A 12596-nucleotide genomic window follows, 5' to 3' on the forward strand; every position below is an offset into this window, starting at 1 on the left:
CCCCTATCTGTCAAGACTATTCCTTCTCTACAGAGGCAACTACTTACATATCTTCTAGCAGTTTATTTGGGTGGTGTTTGTATCCATATTTCTAAACAACATCCTTATATTGTTATTAATTTTTCAGTTTTTGACCTTATTCGTTCATTTCCTACTATGTTAAGGATTTAGCCCTCTTTCTCTACCCCCAAATACATATATAATTGTATGACGATTTTTTTTTTTTTTTTAAGATTTTATTTGTATTCATGAGAGACACACAGAGAGAGAGAGGCAGAGACACAGGCAGAGGGAGACGCAGGCTCCATGCAGGGAGCCCAATGCAGGACTCGGTCCTGGAACTCCAGGATCACGCCCTGGGCCGAAGGCAGACACTAAACCTCTGAGCCATCTAGGAATCCCCACGATTTCTAATTAATATGCAGTATTACAACCATGTATATATTGTTTAGAGCAGTATACTGCATACAGAGAAATATACTGTCCTTTCTTATATAATTTTTACTTTCCCTCTACTTAATAATTACCCTGTTTTTTCACTTGTTTTAGTTTCTGTATACCTATTGTTTATTATAAACTTGTCGCCAAAGCTGGATAACACCTATCCACTGGCAAGTATCTCAGGTCCTTTTTTTTCTTTTGTGATGTTCTTCCCAGAGCTCCCACATCTCTGTCTCCCACCTAAACTGGTGGCTGCCAAGGGCTGTTGCCACACAGTTATTACCTGAGAGCTTCTCTGCCTCACTCGGGATCCCCTCATTGCCCTCTATCCTAAGACAAACTCTCTCTCCCCCCCACTCCCTCATCTCCTGGTGTTGGTCCCCATGGTTTCAACTTCTTAACTGCCTTGTTTTTATGGCGCACATTCTTTAGTAACTTTCTGAAAAAGGTACATAGAGGGCAGATTTTTTAGTTGTTGTGCACCTGAAAATATTTATTTTGCCTCAAATTTTATATGTTGGCTGGATTTTATAATTCCAGGTTGGAAATCATTTTCTTTCGAAATTTATAAGATTTTTTTTTCTTCTATATTTTTTGAATTAACATTATGATAGTCCCAGTCCATAATGGTGATTTGTTTTTCTTTCCAAAAGCTTTTACAGTCTTCGTTTTTATCCATGGGTATTAAAACTCACAATGCTGTGTCTTGGCATGGTTGTTTTGGGTTTTTTTCACTTGCTGTGCTGGATATTTTGTGGGGTTCTTTTTAACCTGAAACTCATGTTCTTTTGTTTGGGGTAAATTTGTTTGTATTATAGCTAATAATTTAATAATCTCCTCCCCTCTCTTTTATCTTTCTAGAAGTTAGTGTTATTAGTAGGAAGTTTGTTTAATTGTCTATATTCTTATTTTTGTCACTTATTCTTCCATCTCTTAACATTTTGTTTGACTTCCTGGCAGATATTCTCTACCTTCCAATTTTTTTGAATTTTGAATTTTTGTTAGGTTAATTCTACGAGTTCTCTCTTGTTCTTTGAATATTATTCCCCACCACCTCCCACCATCCTGGTCTGATTTCATAGTCAGTATCTTATTTTTGAGAATACTTCATAATTTTTATTTATCTTCTTCTCCTTGCATTGACTCTGTTTTCTTCTAATTCCTTTTCCTTCATTTATTGTGATATTTGTCAGTCGTAAAAGAGGTTTATTATAGTTGATGATCACTACGTTTCTATTCATATTTAATGCCTTATTAAGCAACTGATTAGAATCTTTGTTTATGGATAGGATTGTCAACCAAGGATCCTTACTAGAGGTAGGTTTTTAAACTTGTGGGACCCTGAATGCTCATATCTTTTCTCACGAGCTTATCAGTATCTCCAGAGAAGATTCTTTAGCAGAGATACGGAAACTATAAAGAATTAAATGAAAATGATAAAAATTAAAAATATAACAAATAATTCCTCATCCTTATCAACAGACCAGACATGCAGATAAATACATCAGTGAATTTTGACAGTAAATCAATAGAAATAATTTAAATTGAGAAACAAAGGGCAGCCCTGATGGCCCAGCGGTTTAGCACGGCCTTCAGCCCAGGGCCTGATCCTAGAGACCCAGGATCGAGTCCCATGTCAGGCTTCCTGCACGAAGCCTGCTTCTCCCTCTGCCTGTATCTCTGCCTCTCTCTCTCTGTGTGTGTCTGTCATGAATAAATAAATAAAATCTTTAAGAAAAAAAAGAAGAGAAACAAAGAGAAAAGCACATCTGAGAGCTATGGTACAATATCACATGGTCTACCATATTTGTTATTGCTATACTAGGAGAAAGAGAACACGTGGATCAGAGGTGTTACACAATGAACAAAAGATGGCAAGCACAGATCCAAGAAGTTCAGGAAATAATAAGCAAATAAATACAAAGAAACATACCTAGGCACATTATAGTCAAATTGCTGAAAACCGAACAAAGAGAAAACTTTTGTGGGAACCAGAAAAACAAAGAAATATTACAAAAAGAGCAACAAAGATAAGAGTGGCAACAGGCGGGAACCCTGGGTGGCGCAGCGGTTTAGCGCCTGCCTTTGGCCCAGGGCGCGATCCTGGAGACCCGGGATCAAGTCCCACGTCGGGCTCCCCGTGCATGGAGCCTGCTTCTCCCTTTGCCTGTGTCTCTGCCTCTCTCTCTCTCTGTGACTATCATAAATAAATTTTTTTAAAAAAAGAGTGGCAACAGGCATCTGTCAAAAACTACAAGCCCAGGGTTATGCAGTCAATTGATCATCCAACTTTTGGTTTCAGCTCAGGTCATGATCTCAGGGTCATGGGATCAGGCCCTGCATCGGGCTCCATGCTCAGCACAGAATCTGCTTCAGATTCTCTCTCTCCCGTGCCCCTCATGCTCATGCTCATTCTCTCTCTCTCTCTCTCTCTCTCTCAAAAAACAAATAAATCTTTTTTTTTTTTAAGATTTATTTATTTATTTATGATAGAGAGAGAGAGGCAGAGACACAGGAGGAGGGAGATGCAGGCTCCATGCCGGGAGCCTGACATGGGACTCGATCCCGGGACTCCAGTATCATGCCCTGGGCCAAAGGCAGGCGCCAAACCACTGAGCCACCCAGGGATCCCTAAATAAATCTTTAAAACAAAAACAAAACAAAAACTGCAAGCCCAAAGTAATAGCAACATCTTTAAAGTGCTGAAAGAAAATATCTGTTGGGACACCTGGCTGGTTCAATCGGTAGAGCATGTAACTCCATCTCAAGGGTTGTGACTTTGAGCTCCACTTTGGTCATAAAGATTGCTTAATTTAAAAAGTTTTTTTTTTCTTAAGATTTTATTTATTCATGAGAGACAGAGAGAGAGAGAGAGAGAGAGAGAGAGAGAGAGATAGGCAGAGGGAGAAGCAAGCTCCATGCAGGGAGCCTGATGCGGGACTCGATCCCGGGATCATGCCCTGAGCTGAAGACAGACGCTCAACCACTGAGCTACCCAGGAATCCTTGTTTGTTTTTTTAAAGAAAGTCTCTATCAATCTAGAATTCAATTACCAGCAAAAATGTCAAATATCTTTATAAAAATGAAAACAAGGGATGCCTGGTTGGCTTAGTCAGTAGAGCATACAGCTCTTGATCTCAGGGTTGTTAGTTCAAGCCCCACATTGGACATGGAGATTATTTCACTTTAAAGTAAAGACTTTCGGGCAAAAGTTGAAGGAATTCTTTGCTAACAGACCTATACTACAGGAAACATTAAAGGAAGTTCTTTAGACCAAAGGAAGATGAAACTAGGTGAATATTTGGATTGATACAAAGGAGTAAAGAGCATTGGGATGTGATATCTTATTTTTAATCTTTTTTTTTTAATCTCTAAAAGATAATTCACTTCAGGGGGACTGGGTGGCTCAGTTGGTTGGGAATCTGACTTTTGATTTCAGCTCAGGTCATTATCTCATGGTTGTGAGATTGAGCCCCATGTCTGGCTCCACACTGGGAATAGAGCCTTCTTAAGAGTCTCTCTCTCTGCCCCACCCCCAACTTTCTCTCACTATCTTTAAAAAAAAAAAAATCTTTAAGATAATTCACTCTAAAGCAAAAGATAGTAACAGTTTACTGTGGAGATACAATCATAAAAGTACTAAACTCAGCCGTAAAAGAAGAAAAAAGTAGCAAAGATCACGTGAAACAAATCACAAAGAAATAAGATAGTTGGGACGCCTGGGTGGCTCAGGAGTTGAGCACCTGCCTTTGGCTCAGGGTATGGTTGCTGTGTCTCTCATGAATAAATAAATAAAATCTTTAAAAAGAAATAAGATAGTAGACTTAAACCTAGCTATAGTGATTATTACATTAAATGACAATAGACTAAACACTCCAATTAAAAGACAAAGAATGTCAGATTGGATTTCTTTTTTTCTTTTTTCTTTTTTTTTTTTTTTTAAGATTTTATTTATTTATTCACGAGAGAGAGAGGCAGAGACCGAGGCAGAGGGAGAAGCAGGCTTCCTGTGGGGAGCCCAATGCAGGACTCTGTCCCATGACCCCAGGATCATGACCACAGCCAAAGGCAGACACTCAACCACTGAGCCACCTAGGCGTCCCTTGGATTACTTTTTTTTTTTTTTTTTTTGGATTACTTTTTTTTAAAGGCAAGACTCAAGTTGTAAGTCTTCAAGAAACCCACTATGATTATATGGTAGGTTCATAGTAAAAGAATGGGAAGAGATACATTCCAACACTAATCAAAGGAAAGCTGAAGCAGTTATATTGGTATGGAACAAAGAACATTTTAGGGGTAGGTGCTTAGTCAGAAAGAACATGTGACTCTTGATCTTGGGGTTATGAGTTCAAGCCCCATGTTAGCTATAGAAATTACTGAAAAAAAATAACACTTTAAAAAAAGAAGATAATACTAAATGTGTACGATTTCAAAATAACATGAAGCAAAAATTGGGATTGAAAGAATTTGATAAAATCAAAATTATAGTTTGAGATTTCAGCATTTTTTTCAAGTACACGTGATCCACTCACCAACAGACCACATTCTGAGCCATTAAATCTCAATTTGAAAAGATTAAAATCATGCAAACTGTGTTCTCTATCCTGCGTAGAACTGAGCTAAAAATAAGTAATAAAGATACCTGGAAAATATCCAAAGCATTTGGAAATTAACACTCTTCTAAATAGCTTATGGGCAAAGATAAACAAAGAATGTTAGAAAATACTGTGAACTGAATGAAAAGGAAAATAGGACATATCAAAATCTTTAGAAACAATAGCAGTGCTTAGAGGGAAATTTGTAGCATTAAATGCTTAATTAGGGAAGAATAAAGAACTCTAATGATCTGAACTTCCACTTTAAACAAGTAGGAGAAAAAAGAATAAACCCAAAATAAGGAGATAAAAGAAACCAATATTGCACTGTATGTTAACTACCTAAAATTTAAATTAAAAGAAAATAGATGTGATGTGTATATATGCAATGGAATATTACTCAGCCATCAAGAAGGATGAAATCTTAGCCATTTGCAATGACAAGGAAGGAGCTGGAGTATATTGTGCTAAGTAAAATAAGTCAACCAGGGAAAGACAAACACCATGTCATTTCACCCATGTGGAATTTAAGGAACAAAACAACATATGGGAGAGGTGTGGGAAGAGAGGGAAACAAACTATAAGAGACTCTTGAAGGTAGAGAAAAAACAGGGTTGATGGAGGGAGGTGGGGGGACACTTGTTATGATGAGCACTGGGTATTGTAAGTAAATGAATTCTACTGAAACCAGTAGAATTCTACCCCTGAAACCAACATTGAACTGTCACCTGATAAGTATTTAAATTAAAAATAAAAATAAAAAAAGAAGGAAATAAAGTGAAAAATCAATAAAATAGGAAACAAAAATAACATAATAAATGAAGTCAAAGGCCATTTCTTTTTTTTTTTTTTTTTAAGATTTTTATTTATTTATTCATGAGAGACACAGAGAGAGAGAGAGACACACAGGCAGAGGGAAAAACAGGCTCCATGCAGGAGCCAGACGTGGGACTCGATCCTGGGTCTCCAGGATCACACCCTGGCTGCAGGCGGCGCTAAACCGCTGCGCCACCAGGGCTGCCCTCAAAGGCCATTTCTTTAAAAGATTAATAAAATTGATAACATCTTAGTCAAACTTTAAAAAATGAAAAATTCACAAGTTACCAATATTAGGAATCAAAGAATTAGGTATTAGGGGATCCCTGGGTGGCTCAGCAGTTTAGCGCCTGCCTTCGGCCCAGGGTGTGATCCTGGAGTCCCGGGATCAGGTCCTGCATCAGGCTCCATGCATGGAGCCTGCTTCTCCCTCTGCCTGTGTCTCTGCCTCTCTCTCTCTATCTCTCCCTCTCCTCCCTCTCCCCCCACCTCATGAATAAATAAATAAAATCTTAAAAAAAAAAAAAGACAATAGATATCACTATAGATCCTATAGATTGATGAGAGATTATTTATTCCAATAAATGCTACAATTTAGTTGAAATGAGAAATCTTTCGGAAGACACAAACTTCCAGAGCTCACACAAGAAGAAATATATAGGCCTTTATCTATGAAAGGTGCTGAAGTCATAATAATAAACCTGGTCACAAAGACAGCCCCAGGCCCAGGTGGCTTCCTTGTGAATTCTACCAAGTATTTAAGGAGGTAATGTCACCAGTTCTACACAGTCTTTCAGAAAATAGAAGGGAACATCTCCTACCTCATAAAAAGACCTGAAAGTTTGGGATCCCTGGGTGGCGCAGCGGTTTGGCGCCTGCCTTTGGCCCAGGGCGCGATCTTGGAGACCCAGGATCGAATCCCACGTCGGGCTCCTGGTGCATGGAGCCTGCTTCTCCCTCTGCCTATGTCTCTGCCTCTCTCTCTCTCTCACTGTGTGCCTATCATAAAAAAAAAAAAAAAAAAAAAAAAAAAAAAAAAGAAAAAGACCTGAAAGTTTACAAAAGTTACTACAACTTAAAAGCACACAGGGTTAAGCAAAGTAATAGGTTACAAAGTCAGTATGTAAAAATCTATTTTATTTCTGTGTTCTGGCAACAAACAATTGGAAATGAAAATGTGCCTCATTTCAACTGATTAAAAATTAAAAAAAATTGAGAATTTTCTAATTAGATTGGGTATAAATCAGAACTGTGTCATTTACTAAATGTATGGTCTTCAATGAATTAAAATTTTTTCTTTGCCTCAGTTTCATTTTGAAGACAGGTATGTCCTGGCACCTGCATCAATAGGTGTAGTAAGAAAATGCGCAGAAAGCATCCTTATTAGCTCAGTGTCTGCCACAGAGTAGTCATTATTTCCTGTGAGCCCTCAGAGACACTGAGTAGCCTGCCCAGGTCAAGATGGGTTGTCTCTTTTCTATCCCAGCTTCCTTCGTTTTTTAAAGGTGTCCTCTGGAACTAGGAGCAGCAAAAGTGAGCAAACCCCCCATACTCCATTTCACAGATGGGGGAAGTGCCTTGTCCAAGGACACAGTTGAAAACATCCCCCCATGTGGGCAGCAGCGTGCCTGGTGAAGAAGAGGGGTCTAGTGGGTACCATATCCTGAGGTGTGGTGGGAGAAAACGGGGACACTGCTCCCACATGGCTGTTTCTTTCTTTTTTTTTTTGTTTTTAATTTTTATTTATTTATGATAGTCACAGAGAGAGAGAGAGAGAGAGAGAGAGGCAGAGACACAGGCAGAGGGAGAAGCAGGCTCCATGTACCGGGAGCCTGACGTGGGATTCAATCCTGGGTCTCCAGGATCGCGCCCTGGGCTAAACCGCTGCGCCACCCAGGGATCCCTTTCTTTTTTTTTTTTTTTTTTTTCACACGGCTGTTTCTGCTGCAGACATGGACGTCCCGCTGCCTGATGAAGTTCTACGCTGTGGTGGCTGCCTCACCCACATCCTGGGAGAGCCACAAGATCGCAGAGAGGATCGAGCAGCGAATCTTAAACTCCAACCCTGTCATGGAAGCTTTTGGTGAGCTCAGTGTCCTCTGCACAGTACCTCAATTCTATTTCCTCAGACCTCCCAGGGAGAGGGGTAGTCCTTTGAGTCCATCTCTGGGAGCTGGAGGATGAGACCTTCTCACTCACTACCTTGGACCCTCAACCTCCTCCCAGGTCCCCTTGGCCTCCTTCTATTAGAGTCATCCACTTCTCTAGCCTAGGCAGATGTAATGGTGTGCTGGAGAGGACCTCGTGGCTCACCTAGTTCAAATCCTGTTCTTATATATGGTTTTCTAATGGTTCAGAGAAGAAGGGGACTTGACTAAGAATACTCATCAGCTAGCGTCTATGTGGGACTCCAGCCTAGATGTGTCAGGCGGGGCCCACAGCTGCCCAGATGCATGCTGGAGATAGGTCTGTTGTACCTAGATGTTGTTTCACTCAGTGACAGCTGGTTGGTTTTGGTCTTTTCTCTTCAAAGAAGACATTCCCTGACAACCTAGACTTGCTTATTCCATTCATCGCCAAAAAGTTCTAACTCTCCTGAAACACGTTTGCTGAAGCCCAGGTGCCCATTCCCTAGTCCTGCCCTCTGTGACATGGAAACTCACAGAGGGGCCATTCAGTGACTTGATAGAGACATGCCCCCCCCCGCCCACATTGGTCCATGAGGACCCTGTCAACATGGGGGAGTGCTATAAACATAGGTATGTGATCTGTAGGGAACGCGTGCACACTGAGGAATAACAACAGCAGTCGCTTTGGGAAGTTCATCCAGCTCCAGCTGAACAGGTAATGACTACTGCCCCTCTGGCTGATGGGAGGATGGGATGGGGAGTCTGAAAGTGGCCAGGGCAGTTTCTAGCCTGGGCTACACCTGTGGCAGAACCCTTCTCCTCTTGGCATGTGATGTTTGTGGGATAAATGAACCCGAGGGTGATTTTTAAACCTGGAGAATTCTAGCAACTCCCAGCCTTAGGGACACTGAGGCAGTGTGCTTATCATGGCCTGTGAGTTCCTCCTGGCTTCTACCCTTGCTCAGGGACTTTTAGTTAAACTACCACCTCTCTGGGCTATGCCCCTGAGCTTGAACCTGGGGCTTCTGTTCTGCCTTGAGATGGGACAAAATGATAAATAGAGGGGTTGGCCCTGTCCACTGGAGCTGGTCACAGGGGAATGTTCCAGATCATCCAAGGACCTGCTGAATGGTCCCTAGTCCTCAAGACCCACTTTGGCTAAGTGGAAGAGCTTTGGAGGGAGTGGCATGGTTGCATTCTGGCAGACAGTAAGTACTTACTAAATGGCTATCTGCTTGTGCTCAGGGCCCAGCAGATGACTGGAGCTGCAGTCCAGACGTACCTCCTAGAGAAAACTCGAGTGGCCTGCCAGGCCTCCAGTGAGAGGAACTTCCACATCTTCTACCAGGTTTGTGTCAAGCTGGGCCCCCAGCTGCCCAGATTTAGGGTGGAGATGGGTCTGAGCCTCCAAACCCTCCTCTCCAGCTCCACCATGTTCCAGGCCTGCCTTGTCACTTGGCTTTTGGTGATGCCACCACATACTCCTACAGACTGTATGCAACACTTCTGCCTCACGCTGGACCTTGGCTCCCAGGATGGTTTTGACATGAAGATGCATTTGCTTTCACTATCAGACCAAAAAGTCTTTGAGACTGGGACTGTGTCACCCTCATTAGACTGAGGACTCTTAGAATGGCAACTATCTCCAACAGAATGAGGGCTTTGCTAGAGCTGTGTCTGATGTGTTTCCCATCAGACTTTGGGTCATACATAAATAGTATGTCTCCCTTCTCAGATGGGACCTGGGGGCTCCTCAAACAGAAGTCATGCTTTCTTCATCAGACCACAGGCCTCCTCAACAGGTTTTTTTTGCATCAGGTTGGAGACATTCAGAACTGTTGCTGTGGCTTTTGCCCCTGGGCCTGCCCTGGGCTCTGTTCAGGGACCTCTCAGCCTTGTGATGTCAAAGCATTTCTCCTCTCATGGCAACCCCAGGCTTATGCAGGCCTGAGCTTCCTTACACCATCACTTCAGCCACCCGCCCACCCCTCCCCACAGATCTGTAAAGGAGCCAGCACGGACGAGAGGCTCCAGTGGCACCTCCCCGAGGGAGCAGCCTTCTCTTGGCTGCCCAACCCAGAGAGGACCTTGGAAGGTAGGGGGAGCCTTGTCCAGCACCCTGGGCTGGCCCATCAGTACCCACTTACCCTCTACACAGGGCCTGCCTTCATCACCCCTCGATGCCCCTGCTGACCTCTGGTCCTGACACTGGGCTGTGACTTGGATTCCTTTTCAGAGGATTGTTTCGAGGTGACCAGAGAGGCCATGCTTCATTTGGGCATCGACAACCCCACTCAGAACAACATCTTTCAGGTTAGAAGAAAAGACACACCTCTTCTATTTATTTGGCAGAGGTGACAAATGGGCAGCCACTTTCATAGTTCCCTTTTCTGAACTCTGTAGATCCAGGACTTTAATCCCCACTGTCTAATCTCTAGGGAGTCAACTGCCCCCTGTGCCTCTGAGCCTGGACAGGGCATCACGGCAGACAGGGCATAGAGGACAGTGATTGAGTATACAGTGCTGTGGTACAAAACCTCACACAGTGTGGGGGGCAGGGGGCAAGTGCCCAAGTCAGTTATTAATGCAGTGATCAGACTAGAGAAGCAATGCTATCACAGGTTTGTCGAGTGTATTCAGATTTTGAAATCATGTTCATACCTCTTAGTCCATTTGGTTTTTTCAATAGTCCTGCATGTATGGAGATTTTTCCCATTCTTATAATTTAGAAAACTAGGAGGTAAAGTGACCTCAAGGTCAGACATCACTAAGTGACAGTTTGTACCAAATGTAGTAATTCCGACTTCGAACTTTTCCCTCCTCTTGGGTAGAATACTGACCCGGGTGAGCTGGGCCCCTCTTATCCCACTGGTGGCCTCCCTTCCCCCTTCTGTCTTTGCTGACAGGGCTGACTACCTCCCTGCCCCATCACCTCCTTACCCACCAGAGCACCAGGAGGGGATATAGAGGATAGGCTGGCAGCAGACACAGGGAAGCCTCTGCAGGAAGATGGCTGTGCTGTGCAAAGTGACCTCTACCTCTAGATGGGGGCTGCCCAGGCATGGAGGGGATCATGTCCAGTAGAGGCACCATCAGGTCAGAGCTTGGCCAGAGGGATAGCGCATGGGGACAAGCCCAGGGCAAGTGGACAACACTAGGGTTCTGGACAGCAGTGTTGGTTTGGCAGTATCCTGACCCTCCACCTATTAGGCATAGCAGTCTTCTGCCAAGGTAAGTTGTGGCAAAGCTGATAGCATGTAAAGACACCCTGCCTGGGACCAGACAGGAATGGTAGGAGAGGCCCTCCTCTCTTGATAAAGGTCTAAGGGTTTTCAGGCTGCTGGACCTATGAGTCTTGCTTTACAGCCCCAGGGGACTCAACCATGTGGATCAGTGAGTGCAGAGTCCGCTGTACAATGTGGACTGACAGAGAACCACTGTACAGAGACCAAAATCACAGATCCTACCCCAGGCTGAGCTGTCAGAAGCCCAATAGTGCTGAGAAAAAGCCAGAGGGAGCCAGGGCCAAACCCCCACTGGCCACACAGAAGTGATCCTGGCCCATAGGTAGTAACAGGAGTGGTGTTCTCAGTCTGCTCCTAGAGAAGGGGAGGTACAGGGACGGTCATTGGGTGACTTAGGAGCCCCACTGGCTGCCCTGGGAGGCATCTGAAATCAGACTTCCTGGGTTCTTTTTTTTTTTTTTTTTTTTTTTTTTAAGATTTTATTTATTTATTCATGAGACACAGAGAGAGAGAGGCAGAGACACAGGCAGAGGGCGAAGCAGGCTCCACGCAGGGAGCCCGACGTGGGATTCGATCCCGGGTCTCCAGGATTAGGCCCTGGGCCAAAGGCAGCGCCAAATCACTGAGCCACCTGGGCTGCCCCCTGCTTTTGTCTTTAACCAAGTCTGTAGCCTATAGGCTTGTGATTTAAAGATTTTATTTATTTACTTATTTTTTAAGTAATCTCTACCCACTGTGGGGCTCGAACTCATAACCCCAAGATTGAGGGTCACATGCTTCACTGAGCCAGCCAGGACCCCTGTAGGCTTATGATTTAACTACCTTTGTCACCTCTGTCATAGGCATCATTACAGCACATTCCTCACTGACTATTGAAAAGATTAAACAAAGTGATGCATGTAACTTGTCTAGAATTGTGCCTGGCAGAGTGATGTAGTAAATGGGCATCAGTTAGGAGCTTCTATTATTATTCTGTTAATCGTGATTATATTCAGCAAGAGAGGGGCCCTTCCCGGGCTAGGCTCCAGCCCTTAAGAAAGAGCTTACATCGTGTCTGTCCTCTCCCGCCCGCTCAGGTCCTGGCTGGACTGCTGCACCTCGGCAACATCCGGTTTGCTGACTCTGAGGATGAAGCCCAGCCCTGCCAGCTGATGGGTGATGCCAAGTGTGAGGATAGGGTGGGGGCCTGTGTCTCAGGCTTTGATCACACACCCAGGGAGCAGGGCACACCCCGTTTGGAAAAAGGCCGACATTGGTGGGTCTGGGTGGCCAGAGGGTGAAATTTGGAGTGCAATGCCCTTGATGAAACCATGGATGTTACTACTCACCCCCATCTCTGGTGAGGCAAACAGCAGCATCTGTGTTTTGCA

At 43.7% G+C, this 12596-nt stretch overlaps 1 protein-coding gene across 4 annotated transcripts in view; it reads left to right on the plus strand.

The window, feature by feature from the left end:
- The window catches only part of MYO19 (myosin XIX), a 35948-nt gene that overhangs the window by 9312 nt on the left and 14040 nt on the right, over positions 1–12596 (plus strand). For 3 of the 4 annotated variants that reach the window (XR_005983121.1, XR_005983122.1, XM_041725314.1), the window contains exons 7-12: positions 7803–7935; positions 8627–8696; positions 9227–9329; positions 9980–10076; positions 10218–10294; positions 12303–12393. Coding sequence is in view for 2 of the 4 variants with exons in the window: in XM_041725314.1 (XP_041581248.1) it covers positions 7803–7935; positions 8627–8696; positions 9227–9329; positions 9980–10076; positions 10218–10294; positions 12303–12393 (571 nt within the window). In the remaining 2 variants the exon portion in view is untranslated. The remainder of the gene's footprint in view (positions 1–7802; positions 7936–8626; positions 8697–9226; positions 9330–9979; positions 10077–10217; positions 10295–12302; positions 12394–12596) is intronic. The other variant, XM_041725315.1, reaches the window with a different exon arrangement.

The sequence above is a fragment of the Vulpes lagopus genome, chromosome 12, assembly GCF_018345385.1.
Source record: "Vulpes lagopus strain Blue_001 chromosome 12, ASM1834538v1, whole genome shotgun sequence".
Taxonomy (NCBI): domain Eukaryota; kingdom Metazoa; phylum Chordata; class Mammalia; order Carnivora; family Canidae; genus Vulpes; species Vulpes lagopus.